At 44.5% G+C, this 17,152-nt stretch overlaps 3 protein-coding genes and 1 non-coding gene across 6 annotated transcripts; 2 read left to right on the top strand and 2 right to left on the bottom strand.

Annotated features, from left to right (window-relative positions):
- Positions 1-3,395: 3,395 nt before the first annotated feature.
- Positions 3,396-5,234, top strand: LOC100216770 (uncharacterized). Of its 2 annotated transcripts, NM_001143169.1 has the most exons (5): positions 3,432-3,649; positions 3,801-3,932; positions 4,041-4,092; positions 4,282-4,461; positions 4,561-5,234. In NM_001143169.1, exons 1-5 carry the CDS (start codon positions 3,569-3,571, stop codon positions 4,638-4,640), a joined length of 525 nt encoding a protein of 174 aa, NP_001136641.1. In that variant the 5' UTR covers positions 3,432-3,568; the 3' UTR covers positions 4,641-5,234. The 2 variants fall into 2 exon arrangements, with proteins under 2 accessions (XP_008665135.1, NP_001136641.1); XM_008666913.4 differs by lacking the exon at positions 4,041-4,092 and having other exon boundaries at positions 3,396-3,649; positions 4,561-5,137.
- Positions 5,235-6,831: 1,597 nt separating this feature from the next.
- Positions 6,832-11,441, bottom strand: LOC100193430 (Putative tRNA pseudouridine synthase). Of its 2 annotated transcripts, XM_008652945.4 has the most exons (7): positions 11,108-11,441; positions 10,987-11,022; positions 9,453-9,565; positions 9,209-9,357; positions 8,966-9,110; positions 7,815-8,231; positions 6,832-7,349 (listed from the first exon to the last, which is right to left on the bottom strand). In XM_008652945.4, exons 1-7 carry the CDS (start codon positions 11,379-11,381, stop codon positions 6,933-6,935), a joined length of 1,551 nt encoding a protein of 516 aa, XP_008651167.1. In that variant the 5' UTR covers positions 11,382-11,441; the 3' UTR covers positions 6,832-6,932. The 2 variants fall into 2 exon arrangements, with proteins under 2 accessions (XP_008651167.1, NP_001132024.1); NM_001138552.1 differs by having other exon boundaries at positions 6,857-7,349; positions 9,209-9,565; positions 11,108-11,408.
- A 941-nt stretch (positions 11,442-12,382) lies between these two features.
- TRNAS-UGA (transfer RNA serine (anticodon UGA)) lies at positions 12,383-12,464 on the top strand. Its single transcript has one exon. It is a non-coding gene; the product is annotated as a tRNA-Ser (tRNA).
- A 956-nt stretch (positions 12,465-13,420) lies between these two features.
- On the bottom strand, positions 13,421-16,028 carry LOC100280494 (uncharacterized). The gene is made up of 2 exons (NM_001139021.3): positions 15,821-16,028; positions 13,421-15,186 (listed from the first exon to the last, which is right to left on the bottom strand). The coding sequence occupies exon 2, from the start codon at positions 14,854-14,856 to the stop codon at positions 13,540-13,542; it is 1,317 nt and encodes a 438-aa protein (NP_001132493.2). The 5' UTR covers positions 14,857-15,186; positions 15,821-16,028; the 3' UTR covers positions 13,421-13,539.
- Between the last annotated feature and the right edge of the window lie 1,124 nt (positions 16,029-17,152).

Raw genomic sequence — 17,152 nt, 5'->3', positions numbered from 1 at the left:
ATTTTGCCAAAGATATTAGAGCAGTGTACCTTTGGAAGCGTTTTCAAAAAACGTTTTCGCTTGCTCTCACGCGTGTCACTTGGGCCTATAAGTAATGCATATGATTCCGACACCTAGTGGTATAGTAGATGTCCTAGTTGTCTGATTAGACCCTCCTCTTAATAGTACGATGATCTATCATAAACCCGATCTTGATGAGTAAAATAAAATGCCCACGGTTGCCTTAAGCCTTTGCATTTCTCCTTTCTCTTTTCATGTTGAGCACTTGATCATCCTTTATATCCATCACTAACCTCTTCCATGTAGTGTGGAGGCGAAAGCGGCAGGCAACTCAACTTCCCTACTTTAGACAAGTGCGGAGGCAGCATGCAGCAGTGGCTAACGGCGGAGCCTAAACACGTGCCTAGTCTGGCCGTGCTCTGGCTCCGCCGCTTGTTCGAATGGCTCAGAATCGGATGCTCTCCAAAGAATTTTAGAGCCTCTAAATTAGGACCCTAAAGGCCCGTAAAAATCCCAAACATATATAAATACTTGCCCAAAATTAGTTTAGTGTAATGGAATAAAAAATTGAGCTACATATGTCCATATCATAATTTAACATCTCTGCTGTCGTCGTGCCTGCGCGGCGACGTCGTCACGAGTCACAACTCACAACTACTACTCATGTGCGGCGTCAAAAGCGCTGTCGGCCAGGGCGCGGCGGCGGCGGCGGCGGCCGGTCGACGGCTCGACGAGAACACATCTGCAGGCAGTGGCAGATGATCGAAGCGCAGTGCAGGCAGGCTCCAAGTTGCAAGGGCCGGCCGGTAGTAGTGTTGGTGTGGCGCGCGGCGGCCGGGCTCGATGCGGATGCACATGCATGCACGCGTGCGCGCACATCCGCATGCATGCAAACGCGCACTGGCTCGTCGCAACCAAAAGTTGAGCCGCCGGCCGCCGCCGCGCCACCCAAGCTAGAGATGAAGAGGCCGGCCGGCCGGGGCCGTAGTACTCGTGCCGTCGTGCGTACGTACTGTACGCTCGATGGCCAACCTAACTAGCTAGCTATAGTAGTACCTAGCTATCTAGTCTAGTGATAAAATGTGCTGCCGGCGCCGTGCGTGGGGGTGGGGGCTTCCATTCCTTTTGTTCGATCGCTAGCGGTGGGGGAATGAACATGCATGCGTGCTGGTGCAGTGGTGTGAATAAAGTATATAACAATCCAGCTACTGCCTGCTATAGGGAATGAGGTGGGCTTAATTATTTGCATTGTACGCAAGCAAACTAGCTAGGTTTGGAGTCCTGGACCACCCTTGCAGCATGACACTACTAGTTCATGAACATATGTCTGTGCGCTGTTTGAAAACTAATCGGGTGCCGTTTGGTTTACATATTTGTAACGTAATGGGTAATGAATAACGTTAAATCATGTTTGTTTTAGTCCAACCGTAATCAGATACCACACTAAAATTTGATACCAGCCTATTCAAATTTGTTACCGCCAGTAATCGAGCCGAAACCATTACCATTACCATTTGCGTTACATTTTTAAACCAAACAGCACTATAGATTCTAGATAAATATTGTACGTCGCTTTAGTCTTGCACTAAATTAATTAAGTTAGTCTAAATTTGATTGGTTAGTTAGTCTCTGATGAAATTTCATAGCACTCTATTTGATTGTGTGTTTGTGTGTTTTTTTATGTATGGTGTTTTTTAAGAAAGGAGATAATAAAATAAAACTCTTTTGGCATGATTACCAACTTTATATGTGTTGTAAAATTTAATACCCCTCTGTTCTAAAATATAATTCGTTTTAGACTAAATATATACTCATTAATTATTATTTATTCGAATGTGGACGTGGGAAAAAAATGTCTAGAAAAAAATTGGGATTGAGAGAGTATATATTTGAGACTGTAGAGAAAAAAACCACAGTTTATAATATACCAAAGTTTACAATATTGTCATGACATAACTATGTATATTATTTTACAACAGTCGAATCCAACATTAGTTTTAGCGTAGGAGAATAGACTGTAACCATGTGCAAGGGGAAAAAAATTGTCCAGACCAAAGTTTTTTAGACCCCAAAAATACCATAGTATTGGTGAAACCATGGTTTAAAATACAGAGTTTTTAGTTGTGCTCCCAAACACCTTTTGGCTTAAAATATCATAGTATGGTCAAATAATACCACGTTATTATCTTGAGACTAAAAAAATACTATATATATATATAGAGAGAGAGAGAGAGGATGGATGTGTTGATCTATATTTATTTATTTTGTTTACATGGTATGACAGTCCCAAAAACAGCGTCAAAACTCTCTGTCAAAAAGAAACACCTATGATCGAGAACATATTCCTTTTATTGCGTTGATTGTATTTGAAATATGTGCTGATATTGTAAACATTAACATATTTGTTTACAAAAAATAATCATAGTTAAAAAATGTTTGGTTTACAAAAAAAATTAAAAACAAGTTACAACATGTATATGTATACTCCATTTTGAATTATAAGGCGTTTTAGATTTTCTAGATACATAGTTTTTCAACTTGCTTAGGTATACACATATGCTATATTTAGATACATAATAAAGGCAACATATTTAGAAAAAAACATATTATGGTTTAGAGTATAACAAAGGAAGGATTACAGTTGTTTGAAAGCGTTGTTTTGATCTGAACCTCAGTTCCTTTGAACTATATATATGGTGAGTATCCGAGGTGTGTGTGTGTGTGTTTGTGTCAATCATATCTATATATACCACCAGGCCACCTCAAGTTGTCCATATATATAGTGGCCAGAGGAGAATGATGTCGCTTCTTTATATATATATATATATATATGCAATGCGGAGCGTACGGAGTACGTCTTGGCGTGCATGCAGGGGTAGCTAGGTTCCTTTAACCCAGGCAATGCAAACTCGAATTTTATCCACGGCTGTCATCATCTACTAGCTAGATACACACGAGCACGAATGACCTTAGCTTAGCTAGCTCTTGTCGCCGGCCGAGAACAGTCTAAGAACAAACTCTAGTTTCTAGTCTAAGAACACACATCTACTTCAACATACACTCTCTCGTGAGCAGCCTTTCATGCCTTAAAGGTGAAAATATAAGCCAACAATAGTTAATCATTTTAATAGTAAGTTACATGCATGCACACCGGCCAGCTAATAAAAGCAAGCCGTCCTCGGATATATGAAGAGATTTGACATGGATAGATGTCTTGTGTTTGTAATATTTTCGTTACATATTCTCGGCCAATTATTTTTTGTTATCACTATTGTGTGATTCTAGAATATTATGTATATACACCCGCACGGCACGACGAAGCGCCGCAGGGTAGCGACAAAAAGGTCACGTGAGTGCCCGCGGTACCGGGAGACCACGACTATATAGATATGGGGGGGATCGAGTCCTTGGTTCCTGGTCCTCCATTCAAGCTCCACTACTCCACACCTAGACTTCCCAATCCTCCATTGGGCAACCTGTCACACAGTACGCCGTCGCCTGTGGTTTGGTTTGTGGAGTGAGAGAGAAAGAGAGAGAGAGACATAGACTCGGACTCGGAGAGAAGGAGATGATGTCGAGGGAGCGCAAGAAGGCGGCTGCTCTTCAGGAGAAGCTGAAGATCCTCCGCTCCATCACTCACTCCCACGCTGTACGTATGACATGATCTAATAGCTACCTGTTGCTCAACCTTTGCTTATTCTTCTTCTTTTTCTTCTTCTTCTTCTTGATATATATATTCTCCAGTTCGATCTCTTTCCTCTGCGAATTAATTACTTGGCATATGGACACGTACACCGCAGCTGAGCAACACGTCGATAATCATGGACGCGTCGGCGTACATCAAGGAGCTGAAGCAGAAGGTGGTGAGGCTGAACCAGGAGATTGCGTGCGCGCAGGACGCGCTGAGACACAAGGCATCATCCTATCCCACGGTACGGTATATATAATCTAATCTCGCTGCTGCTTTTTGGCGCCCCAGCAAGCATGCAGTTCGTTCACATGCCAATAACCAACCAATCGATGGAGTTCGGCGGGTTCAGGCAGTAGGGCCGGCGTCCGGCGACGCAGGCATAGGAGTTCACATGCGTCGACGTACGTACGAGAGAGAGGCGTCTGCTAGCTAGCTAGCTAGCGCTGCATCACTTGCATATGTCGTCAGTCGTCGTCTGCATGCATTATTGAGTTGATCGATCCAGCAGCTAGCTAGCGTTGTTGTTGCCTTGATTGATCAAATATAATGACGACGAAACTAACGGGCCGGGTTATATATTATATCTGCAGGTGACCGTGGAAGCCCTAGGAGTGCAGGGGTCGTCGTTCCTGGTGAACGTGTTCTCCGACAAGAGCTGCCCGGGGCTGCTCGTCGCCGTGCTGGAGGCCTTCGACGAGCTGGGGCTCAGCGTGCTCCAGGCCACCGCGTCCTGCGCCGACTCCTTCCGCCTCGAGGCCGTGGGCGGAGAGGTAAAATTAATTATCGTCGTCGATGCTACACTGCACTAGTAGAGAGAGCACAGTCCAAAATCGTGATCAGTTAATAACAATCGGTGTATATATATGCAGAACGTGGCGGACAACGTGGACGAGCACGTCGTGAAGCAGGCCGTCCTGCAGGCCGTCAGGAGCTGCTCCGAGGGCGGTAGCGAGCACGACGACGAGGAGTAGTAGCTAGCTATAGCTAGAGGCTGAGCGCGCGTAAGCACACACGCCTTCTGCTACTTGCATCGGTCGATGTCGTCCCTGCTGCTGGTGCATGGCTGCCTGGACAACCGCGCATGTACTCGATCGATCGTCGACCGGCCGGCGCCCTCTATGTGTATGGTAGTAGCAGTAGCTCTGGCTGGACAACCGCGCATGTACTCGATCGATCGTCGACCGGCCGGCGCCCTCTCTGTGTATGGTAGTAGCAGTAGCTCCGTTTCTCAGCTAGCTCCCCCTCTCGATCTTTAATTCGATTTTTTTTACTCTTCTCTGTTTCCTCTATCTATCTATCTATCTATCGGTGGCAAAGATGAAACAGAGCCGCTGCTCCTAGCTGCTGATGGTCCGGTGAATTCGTTCGTAGCAGCGCCACCGTTTCCTGTGTAATAGTATTGGCCGGAGGGCACGCCGTGATTTACATATTTAGTATATATGTCTATGATGCATGCGTGATAATAAGATCGATCATGCCTGCACGCACGCACGCATGCATGATGTAAGAATGACGACGACAACGACGACGATGATGATCATGCAGCTACCCTTCATACATTAATGCTGACGATGGTCATTTTGGTTCGCTGCTAATTCGATCCCTTCCCCCTAACCAATTGCTCCTATTTGTGGAATAATCTCATGTACGTACGCGGTGCTGAATCGCTCCAGCTGCTAAGTCGGCAGCTCGACCTGCCTGCTACTCCCTGAAACATAGTATACAGTGCCTGCACAAGAGCAGCATCGTCGATTTCGATGAGATAATATGCTGCTGTGCTGTACGTGGGGGTTTTACTGATTGATCTGCCCAAAACAAAACACGCTTGTGATGTTGTGCACGCCGTGACCGTGTTTATTACTACTACTGTACTCGAGAACGGCAGTCACGAGCTCCAAAAACACAGGAAGGCAGCCAATGGGATGGATGGATGGGGTGGGTGGCCCAGACGGATCGGACATTTATTCCGAGCAAGAGAGGCCGCGTCGTAGTAGTAGTAGTTATTTTAAAAAGCTGCAGCAGCCACACACGGCTGGGGCTACTCCCCCGGCCGGTCAGGGTCCGGCTCCGGAGCCAGCAGGCATATCCATCCATCCATCCATCAACCACACCCCTGATGAATGATCTGACCCTGATCCTCATCCTGGGGCGCGGTGGCAGCCGCATCGATCGCTACAACGCCCTCGTGACACACGGCTCCGCGTCGCCTGTGACCCGTGTGTGCATGCGCGCGCGCAGCAAGCTGACGACCAAGCCACGGACGACGGACGGATCGATGGGGGCGGCAGGGCGTCGTGCCACCATCAGCCATGCCTGCTCCCTCCCTCCCTCCCTCCCGCGCGCGGCCTACCTAGCTAGCTAGCTACTTCGCCGTCCACCACGCACGCACGGTGACATGTGCCCCCCCAAGCCGCGCGTCCGGCCAGGTGCCGTACGACGGTGGCAGGGCCAGCGCTTTGTCGCCTCCCCGCACGGGAGCGCGGTGCCTTTGTTTTTCACCTGGCCCCTGTCTGTCGAGCGAATCGGACGAGAACCCGGTAGGCCGGGAGCACGGCGCGGCGTGCTGCACAGCCTACGGGCTATAGGAGGGGCCCTGGCTGGCAGCCAGGCAGGCACAGGTCGCCGCTGCTCTGCTCTGCTCTGCTCTCCCCTCCCCCCCTGCCATGCGGGCCTCATCACGAGAGGGATTTCGCGCGCGGCGCGAGGCTCTGGCTCGCCCGTCACCGTCCTCGACCTGCCCCTGGCCCTGGCGTCGCGTCCGGCGTCCGGACGTCCTCGGTCAGGTCAGACGTGCAGTGCGGCGTCCAGACGCGCGGGCAGCTGCTGCTGCTCGTGAGGCGACAATTAGGGAGGCCACTGGGCTCTGCACTAGTCATTGCCCCCGCATGCATGCCCGCAGCCCGCCCCTGCCCACTGACGAGACGTTCGGTTGAAAAAAACAAGCTAGGTAGCATCAGTGACAGCGAGCATCATCCTCCACGTGAAACCAACACGGGGTGCGTCCGTCCGTGCATGTGCCTCGCCATTGGAATGCCTCCACGTGACGTGAGTACAGAACACTAGCTTGCTCCTGAGCTAGTATCAACCCAACAACAACAGCAGTGCCCGCGCGCTGCTTGCACTGCGTGACGGGCTGCATATGTATGAATCTCAATATATAAACATCAAGCGAACTAGTATATATAAATCATCATTGTTCACTGCTAGGTAGTTCATCCACCTTGCGACACTGCCAGCACTCCTAGTTTCTAGCCATCTTCGCTCGGTCGTAATCATCCCTCCACGCTCGATACGCCTCCCTGACTTCGTCCAGCTGCGAACCCGGTATGCCCGAGAACCTGTCCAGGTTCTCCAGCCACTCCTTCCACGGCGGCAGAGAGGGGTCCAGGAACTTCGCTACTTCTGGCAGGAGCGCTGCCCTGTAGAACTCCTCGACCCCCTTCCTGGTTGCTTCCGACTTGTTCATGGACTGGATCCCGGGGCGAACGATCCTCCCTCCCTTGCTCTTCGTGCAGAAACTGTTGTCCTTGAGGACCAGGACCTCTGAAGGGGCTATTGGTAGAACGATTCTGGAGAACTTCGCGAGGGACAGCTCTATGATGTCTCTTGGTAGTAGTCCACGCTTCACCGTCACGGCGGTTCCAACCATTTTCCGGATCTGAGGCCAAGAAAGAGAATGGTGTGACTGCGAAGTTATAATTCCAGGTCTGCATGATGTTTTCAGTCCTATGAACAACCACAAAAGGGCTGTTTTAACAATCATGTTACTTCTCAGATGTGCCTAGATTGTTGACAGTGTATACTACTATCCAATGGACTGCTTGGTAAAGGAGAATAGCGTTTTAAAAGGCATGTCAGCTTCTCAAGTTCTCAGAGGGATTATTTTCTCGACAGCGATATCAAGAAACACAGTTCAGAATCATAGACAATAACATACTACTGAGCCGGTTTCTCAGATGGATTGGATTTCAAAAATCAAGTATGCATCCATACTTCCATAGGTTTTGCTTGATAAAACACCCAAAACAAAAACACGAAGTCCAGCAACAAAGTATCCAAACCTTAAAAGTAATCTTGTGAAATTTAGTTTTCCCTGATCGGTGGATCACTGAATTGTACATACCTGATGTAGCATGAAAGATACCCCGCATATGGTCAACTCAACGAACTGAATCCCTGATGAAGTTTGCAAGTCTCCACAGGAACAGGTAATGATATCTCTGAAATGTGAAGCGTTTAATCTATCGCTTTCGTCAGGCTCATGCAGCCACCTAGCTTGAATCTGCAGCCGATCCTCAGAAAGCTTCAGAATACCATTCACACGAGTGTCTTCTGGTATACCAGAGTCAAAGATTGATGAAATATTCAAGTCCTCATCGTGATCTGGAGAAGTGCTTTCTTCAGAAGAGCTTTCTGCCATGCCAGTGTCAGAGGACATGGACTTCAACGCCGAGCTTGCTCCTTTGGCCCTTCTGTGTCTTCCCGCGAGAACCTTCCTATACTTGGCACGTGCAGTGTAATTATGGAATGGATGGTTTCCCTACAAGTTGAGAAGATGGAGTGAAGTTTGTGTGCATGCAAAGTAATTCAACGAGGAAAAAAATATATTCTGACAAGGTCTTCCCCTGATATGCATATTAGGGTAAAAGAGGGTGTGCTTATATCTTAAGGAATTAATTTGTCCAGGCTTCGACAAATTTGTGTTATGTCTAAGCAGTGATCGTCTAGCAAATGTCATGCAGAGAGTACACTGAACTAGGCTCCACTTCTTCAGTTGTGTACTTGTGTCAGTACCACAAAATATATATTCTGAACCTTCAAATTTAGTCCAAAAGGAGCCTGAAGTTGTTTAACTACCCACTGAAGCATCCAGCAGTCAAGCAATTGGAAAAGCACCAACAAATGAACATGTTTAATTATGACACATGCCTCTCTTAACATGTTTAAATGTTCATGAGCATTCCACATTTTTTTTCATTTCTATCGTCTAATTGAGAAATCAGAGAACGGACCTAAGCAATTCAGATACATAATAGGGCAGAATCTAAGGTTAAAGCTCGTGGAATCATGTATCAAGTAGGTTCGATGACCTCTGGTGTAATATGCTCAATTGCTCATTAAATAAAACTCACTGCCATGTCTCTTTCTGATTTCAACATATAAGTGCGTCCCCCAATCACTTGCATGTTATGATTCAATTCATGGAAGATCCTATTGTTTTCCAAATACTGTACATCCACAGAATGATTGAGACACATTGAATCAGGGACATACCTCAAAACCTTTCAGTATTTTGTTGAATTCTGACAAGTGCTCTTGCATTTCTTCAGAGCTATAGTCATCTTTAATTCCAATAATTTCAGCAGGAAGAAGATAGAAGTACTCACGATATAAGCACTCCCTCCTTACATCAAAACTCCTATAGTTCAATGCACACCATGTCATGGTAGAAATTAAGTATAATCAAATGAATCCTCTTATCTCTATCCCTCCTGTACATTAAGCCGCCCCATTTACCTTTGTGCAGGCAATATACTAAAAACCCTCACATTGTCCGGCAAATTTGAGTTAATGAAGCTGGCAAGAGCAATACCATCAGGATCATCCTCCCATGCTCTATCAGGGATTTCCATCTTAAGGGAAATCATTGTAGCCAATGAGTGTACCTGCAATTAGTCCATTCTAAGCATGCATAAAAGCCTTTGTTAGCTGAAAAATGTATTCTTCATAAAATCTGAGTGGTTAAATGGTTAAAGCCTACCCCTTTATCAGTTCGGCTACTCCTCTCCCACCCAATCTTTTGCAGTTTTCCATAATTACTCTCGAGAATACCCCCGGACTTGAAGATGGCAGATTCCAGGACTGACTCAATGGCTGCAGAATGAGCTCAGAGAAATTAATCTATATCTTATAATGCCAATGCATCATTCTGAATTGTTGATACTCCCTCCAGTATGATTTCTAAGGCCAGTCTCAGTGGGAGTTTCATGTGAGTTTTATTTGCATCTAATACTACGACACGTGTGCAAATTTGATGATTTGGCAGGTTAATTGTGAAGCGAAAGTTTCATAGAGTTTCAGCAGGATGAAACCCGCTGACTCAGTTACCAACACAAAAGCTGATGTGGCAGTCTTTTGTAATTGTGCTGTGAAACTGGCTACTAAGGCCAGTCACAGTTAGTTGGGGGGGGTCATGTCCCTGTTTCCAAGACTTCCGGGTATTGAAATTTGAAAACAGTGCAACTAAGTTGTATTCCCATGAAACTCATTTCATCCCACGAAACTTTTATCACCTCTTTATGCTATGTCATGTCAGCTTATTTAATGCCCATAAAGCTCTAACAAAACTCCCATTGAGAGTGACCTAAGGCTGGCCTAAGGCATGAAACCTAAAATTCAGATACCAAGATGCACACACGGAACATTACTCTCATGTAGGATGATTTACTCCGTGGTGGGTGCCATGCCAAATTAGCCATGTTGTGCTTAATGCGTGGTTTCATGTGTAGGGTTGGATATCGAGCCAGCTCGGCTCGGTCGAGCTCGAGCTGGCTCGTTAAGATAACGAGCTGGCTCGACTTGGCTTGTTAAAGAACCGAACTAGAGAACCAGCTCAGCTCGGCTCGTTTGCGAGCTCAAGCTGGTTCGTTTAGCTCGCGAGTCACAACAAAAAAAAATATACACATGTATAAAACAATATAATCAATTACTAGTTAATTCTAGACCAATTAAACACTAGAAAAGTGTAATAATACTCACAATTTCACATACCATGACAATCCAACACCAAACAAACGAAGTTCATCACTTATTAGTTCATCCAACACAAGTGTGATCTTTGTTTGAATATTTTGCCCAACCCTATTCATACGCTTAATGACTTCAGATGACACATGTGCCTTATATAGTAGACTTTTTTTTCAAAACTCACATATGCCTTATGAAATGGACTGGAAAGAGTAATTAACAAAACAACCAGGAGAAACTATAGTACATAGAGCATACATGATTCAGTACCTATATTATAGAAATGTCATCTGTGTCATGTGTGTCAGTGTGTGACCTTTCACAATCATTATATAGGATTACAAAACATTGCGGTGAAAGTTTAAATCATTCGACAAGTGACCAAGCATTAGAGATCCAATGCACAGAACCACTAGCGGCAAAGCAATGCAACTAGCACGAAAAGAGTCATCTAGTACTACCAGGCAGCAACGGTGCAGTAAATTAAGCTACACTGAGCACACAAAATTAAGCATAAAGCCCAATCAAGTTAATTATTCAGAGCTTACTCGAATCCACGCCAAGCTCTTGCTGCTTTTGAAGCCCTGCCAAGCACATAGCAAAAGCATTACATCAAAGCTCCACGGCACCCATTTCCCGGGGGCAAATTAAATAGTCGACGAGCAAAACCTCGGTAATCAGTGCCGACGTAGCCGATGCGGAGCACCACCCTCTTCTTGCGCGCTGACTCCCACCTCATCCCGCCGCCTCCATCGTTGGCGGACGTGACAGGCGGAGACAGGGACGGCGTTGGTTTGAGTCTGGCGGATGCGGAGGAGGAATAGCAGAGAGTTGTACGCGGAATGCTAGGGACCGCGCGCTTCGCGAGGAATGCAGAGGATATAGACCTCCGGAGAAGACACGAAGCCGACGCCGTGGCGGCGGCGGCGGTGGCGGCGGCCATCGTCGAGGGAGGCGATGTGAGGAAGAGTGGCCCACGTAGAAGGTCCGTTAATTGCAGTGGCAGATAAGACCGAATATCGTGACGGGCTTTATCTTTTGGGCTTTGTATAGTTGGGCCTGTAAGGCTATGACCCGCAACCGTGAAATGCTCTATTCGCGATATGACATCGAAAATTATATAAAATCTTTGTATGCCACTGGATCTACATATCATACATATAAAAAATATCACCTAAATGTCATAATGGCATATAAGGGATGGGTATAAAATCCAATGGCATGGCTCTTTCAACATTAGACTAGTTTGCTAGTCATATGGGTTTTCAGAAGCATCGTCATGGATATATGAACTTACGTTTAATTACTTTTGTACTAGTTATTTTTATGCTTTCTAAAAAGGTGATAACATGCTAACATAAAAAATTGTCCTCTATAGTTGAATGTAATCCAACCTAGGGTTAGTGCGCCCTATGCCCCTATTCCGTGAAAATGTGGTGAATCTGATAGACAAGATTTGATGTTAGCTCCCTAATTCTTTTGGGGCAATTACGTCAATGACCCTATTTTAGGTGTAACTACAAATTTGCCCTTAGTTTTTAAACTTTGTGTGTTTTCCTCTGTTTTTTAAAATGAAACTGTTGTATATGCTCCTAGTCTGTTAATTGTACTGAAGGAGTGAAGGGTGTGAAGTACGTTGCACGGTGTAATATGAAATTTGGGCTTCTCTTGAACCATGTAGCTTTGTTTACACTGTCAAGGTGAGTGCCGTCGTGACACTGACAAGGCAACGTTGGTAGACAAGCAGATCAAAGCGCTAAAGATACCATAAACATGGACGAACAAACAAGGCTTTATGATGATTTGACAACACAAGGGATCAGGTTGAAGCAGCTGCAGCCATAAAAGTACAAGGGATCAGGCTGAAGGTCTAACGTAATCAACTAATTGAAAGTGTTCGAATAAAACATAACACGATGTATATTCAATCATTTTTCACCAATCGTCGATATGTCCGAGTGGTTAAGGAGACAGACTTGAAATCTGTTGGGCTACGCCCGCGCAGGTTCGAACCCTGCTGTCGACGTTTTTTTTGAATTTTGCCCCAACTGTTTTTTTTCATCTCATTCTGTAAGATTCGATGCACGCCGTTGATACTTTCCGTTGTAAAAGAACTGTTGCTAGAATAGCTCCCGGCGAAGCAAAGGTAAGTTTAGAGCCCCAGTTGTATTTAGATTATTTCTGAGCTTAACTGATGTTCTTGTAGTAGTAAACGACGTGATCGTCAACACTATAGGTCACGTATGATGGTTTCGCAGGCAGTGCTTGGATAGGCTTATGATCATTGATCCTGAGCCTATCTGTTCGAAATCGGACTAGCGCTTGGCCCAGACAGCTAGCTCCCGTTGTGGAGCCAACCAAACAGACCGCATGCTCTTAACTGCAGCCGAATAAGCCCGATCAATCAGGTTGATCCTTGACCACTCAAGCTTCGGCTGTTTGCCTTCTTCGGTGTCCTAGAGAAGATTCGGGGATTCCAAGGCTCAAAGAGCTGAATCAGGAAAGATCTAGATGAGTCTAGAGTGTTCTATACAATCAAGGACAGTTCTAAAACCCTAGTCTAAAAATCAGGCTTCAATGCGTTTAATTGATAAAGCTTTTGACAACTATATAGCTTTATGATTGTGAACATCTGACTTTTTTTTAGCAAAACCAGTAGATGGATGACAATTCCAAATAAAAATCAAAAGTTCTGCATAGTATAAAATTCAGTACTTGCCTAAACAACTTCTACAACACATCAGACATCACTTTCTTAATAAATTACTAGAGTAAAGAACTTTCTAGCTAACGTTACCACGGAAAATTCATACAATAAAGCAGCTCTATTAGGTTCACCCATTCTCTAATACCTTTTTTTTCACCAATCAAAGTAATTGATTATGAAAATATTCCCTTGAGATAGAAACCATGTTCCAGTAGTATTGGTCAACAGAAAGAACATTCCACTGCATGAACGTGAGAATAAAAACAACATATAAGTAATATTATTAAGTCCCATGACATTTTTTTGGCCTGAATGCCTGATACACTTTCTAATAGCATTAAAGCTGCCACAATATCTAAGGTTGTAGGTTGATGATTATCTAAAGTTGATGAGTCTACTTCTCGTCAGGTTGTTCACCATGCCATGCCCACACAATATCTTCTAGTGCCGGTCTCATGCTTTGGTTCATAAAGTTATGATACTCAAGGATGTCACCATTGATTTTCTTGATCTCCACGAGATGATAATTTGGTGTGATTTGAAATATCTCAGCATTTATAGACATCACACCTTTTATTCCTGATTTGGCAGCTTCCATATTCAACAATCCACCAGTTTTTGTTATAACCTTCAGATCCAGGCTCTTTGCAACTTCCATTAGCTTTGTGATAATTGTCATAGCTGTGTTGGTAGACATAAATTTAGACTCCTTGTTTGAGTTCTCAAATATACCAGAGAGATCAAACCCGTTAGACAGGGAGATGATATCAAAAGCATTCAAAATAGTCAGTTTCTCTGCCGCTGAATTACACTCGACCATATTGCTATTTAAGGAATTCAAAGCCAAATCCATGTCACTAGGCACATAATCTCTCGTTGTAGAATCAAACAATCTTGCATCAAGACCAATTCTAAACCAAGGATGAGTCCTTATTTCTTCAATAGATATTCGTCTATTAGGGTTTGGATGAAGGATGCGCCGCAGAAGCTTTCGAACATCTGAAGAAAACCAACTTGGCCATTTGAGTTCTGCTTTGCAAATTTTCTTATACATGTCCATCATGTTCTTGTCTTGGAAAGGAAGATAGCCCGCCAACAACACATAGAGGATCACTCCACAAGCCCATATGTCAGCTTTTGCACCATCATATCCTTTTTGACTAATTACTTCTGGAGCAACATATGCAGGAGTCCCACAAATTGTGTGGAGTAACCCATCTTTTCTCTTGCAGTTTGGAAGTGCACTCAAACCAAAGTCTGAAATCTTTAAGTTGTGACTTCCGTCAAGAAGAAGATTTTCGGGCTTTAGATCTCTATGATAAACTTGTCTAGTATGGCAGAAGTCAACAGCACTGATCAATTGTTGGAAATATGTACGAGCAACATCTTCTTTTAACCTTCCACGTTGAACCTTTTTGAACAACTCTCCTCCCTTGACATACTCTATCACAAAATATATCTTGGTTTTGGTAGCCATAACCTCATACAATTGGACAATGTTTGGATGTTTTACCAACTTCATCACCGAAATCTCTTGAATTATTTGATCCATAAGACCACACTTCTTGATCTTATCTTTGTCAATCACCTTGATAGCAACGCTTTCTGAAGTCTTAACATTGCGAGCATGGTAAACTTTGGCAAAACTCCCTTTTCCAAGTAACTTTCCCATCTCATATCTCTGCATTAGAATATTCTCTTTCTCAGCCATCTTCTCAGTGTTCTACTTTCAAACTTGAATAAGTTGGCGATGAACAACAATGACGTATAAGATGCTGGTAATTATAAGTGACCAGCAATTTTAACCATCTCCACCTAGAAAGAAACCAGAGACGATGGTTGAGCTACAACTCGCGGCCCCATTATGTGTGTGTGCATGAGGCAATTGTTGTGCATATATTTGCAGTCCAATGTCATCGAGATCAAGTAAAGTACAACTATGTTTGTGTATCCTGCCAATTTCCAGGCAAGGTACTCCATCATGCAACCACATCTTTCTGCATCCCTTTGATATTTTGGACCTCTGACTGGAAGCAAAATACTGCAAATGGAAAATACAGATGTTTAGACACGAAGTAGTTCAGTATTAACTAGATGTAACTTTTAAAATGGACAAGGAAAATGTTTCCGTGCGTATAAATACTACCTCTTGTATTCCTTTTGGTTCATGAAGAAGAAATAAGATCTTTTCACAAGAATATGAAAAAACTTTAGGGCCTTTGACCCAAAAAAAAACATATCTTTTCGTGGCCACGAAAAGAAAATACCCATGATATACTCTTAAAAATAATGCATTAATGTACCGAGAGGTAGATTGATTTGAAATCACAGGGAAATCCAACTAGACAGCTCTAATGTTCACACATCTCTAATTAACACAGCAGGTCGCGTGCAAACTAACTGTTGACGGTAATCGCACAGAACAGTTTGTGTAGATCTGTACTGTACTGTGCAAACCAGGTCTAAATCAAGAGGCTGCAGCAAGAGTATGTTCGTGTGTACTGAGAACCAACCAAGAGTAGGATTATATTCACCCTACATGTGCGAGTAGTCTGCCGGCGAGACTGAATCACATGTAAGCAGGCAAACATGCAAATCCCAGAAGCTAAAGATCCAAATAAAGCCATGTTAATAAGACAGGTTCTTGGGTGCAACAAGATCGATCGAATTGGTACCTGATCCCGGGCGATCCAGGCAACGCGGAGGAGCCGCTCCCGAAGTCAGATTTCCTCGTCAGAAAAGATTCAAGTAAGAATGGGTAGAGGAGCGATGGGCACGAGAAGAGGGAGAGGGGATGGCGATTTCTCTGAAGATCCAATCGGGTTTGCCAAGCCAAAGCATGCGCACGCCGTAGGAGAGAGACCCCGGCCCCTTGTTTATAGGCGAGGAGGCACTGACTGAGCTCCCTCTCGTTTCGTTGGTCAGTAAGTACTCACCATAGCCACTGGCCATGGGCCCATCAGAACAGAAACATCGATTGGACATTGGAGTGGACTAGGCAGTGAGTGGAGTGGATAAAATTGTTAGGCATATCACATAGCGTTTGTCTTCTGTATATATGAAGCGACCCGATGATTATACTGATCAATGGTAATCGTTGAGTAAAAGGTAAATGAAAACCAACAGATGCGGGATTGAACTTGTTGGCTGTTATCTAAACAATATCACCAGGAAGTCAAAACTAAGTCCGAAAGATGTTGTAGATGATAAGTTAGAGCCTGGAATGGGAAAGGAACAAGACACCAGAGCAAATCTGCCGAAGGGGAACATGGCCAGTTCATGGTTCCTCTGAAAGTTTGCTGAGTTGATGCTTCTCCACCGTCACCTCTTTCAGCCAGTAGTTTGGCAGCACAGGGAAAGTAGTGGAGCTGTGGAGGGAACTGAAGCCTATGTCGCCATTGTTTCTATTCTCTACTTCACGAATTCTCTACTCGGATGTTGATCCGGAGATTGAAGAAGACTTCAAAAGTTCAACCATGATTTTTGTGTGTGTGTGTGTGTTTTCACCACCGAGTTTGGCGTGTGTCGAATCCACCAAATCCTGCTCTCAGTAATACAATAGCACGATTATGAGATTATCGTTCATTAGACACGTACGTTCGCAGGTACCAGCACCCGATCACGTACGGGAGGAGGTGAAAAGTATGCTAGTAGCAGGACGAAACATTAGCAGCACAGCACGCGCCAACGGATAAAGATGAGGTTAGTTTAATTTTACACACTACCGGCGGCTGCCCTGATGAAATCGTCCTATCAGCCAAGACAGATAGTCTACTCTAGTCGATATGCATTGAGAAAACGTTAATAATAATAAAAAGGACGAAACGAGGGATTCGCACTTTCGCAGATAAGAAGATAAGGGCTCAATAGCAAGTCCAAAAGTTGTACGAAGGAATTGCCAAGAGAAAATAGACAGCGTAGAAATGGAAAGCGAGGGTGGATGTTGAGCTTCTTTTTTTTATGAGCTTTTCTGATAATTTAGTTAAAAAAAATTCTAAATATAGATA

This window comes from Zea mays, chromosome 1, assembly GCF_902167145.1.
Source record: "Zea mays cultivar B73 chromosome 1, Zm-B73-REFERENCE-NAM-5.0, whole genome shotgun sequence".
NCBI classification, from domain to species: domain Eukaryota; kingdom Viridiplantae; phylum Streptophyta; class Magnoliopsida; order Poales; family Poaceae; genus Zea; species Zea mays.
Note: the sequence above shows the minus strand (reverse complement) of the source record. Positions and strands in the feature narration are given on the sequence as shown.

What these genes read in the sequence shown, in the direction of transcription:
- LOC100216770 (NM_001143169.1), top strand. Translation starts at nt 3,569, where the DNA reads ATGATGTCGAGGGAGCGCAAGAAGGCGGCTGCTCTTCAGGAGAAGCTG. An exon ending in AGGCATCATCCTATCCCACG is followed by an intron (nt 3,933 to 4,040) that starts GTACGGTATATA and finishes CGGCGGGTTCAG; the next exon opens with GCAGTAGGGCCGGCGTCCGG. An exon ending in TCGAGGCCGTGGGCGGAGAG is followed by an intron (nt 4,462 to 4,560) that starts GTAAAATTAATT and finishes ATATATATGCAG; the next exon opens with AACGTGGCGGACAACGTGGA.
- LOC100193430 (XM_008652945.4), bottom strand. Translation starts at nt 11,381, where the DNA reads ATGGCCGCCGCCACCGCCGCCGCCGCCACGGCGTCGGCTTCGTGTCTT. An exon ending in AGAGCTTGGCGTGGATTCGA is followed by an intron (nt 9,566 to 10,986) that starts GTAAGCTCTGAA and finishes CTCATTCTGCAG; the next exon opens with CCATTGAGTCAGTCCTGGAA. An exon ending in GTAGCCGAACTGATAAAGGG is followed by an intron (nt 9,358 to 9,452) that starts GTAGGCTTTAAC and finishes GACTAATTGCAG; the next exon opens with GTACACTCATTGGCTACAAT.
- LOC100280494 (NM_001139021.3), bottom strand. Translation starts at nt 14,856, where the DNA reads ATGGCTGAGAAAGAGAATATTCTAATGCAGAGATATGAGATGGGAAAG.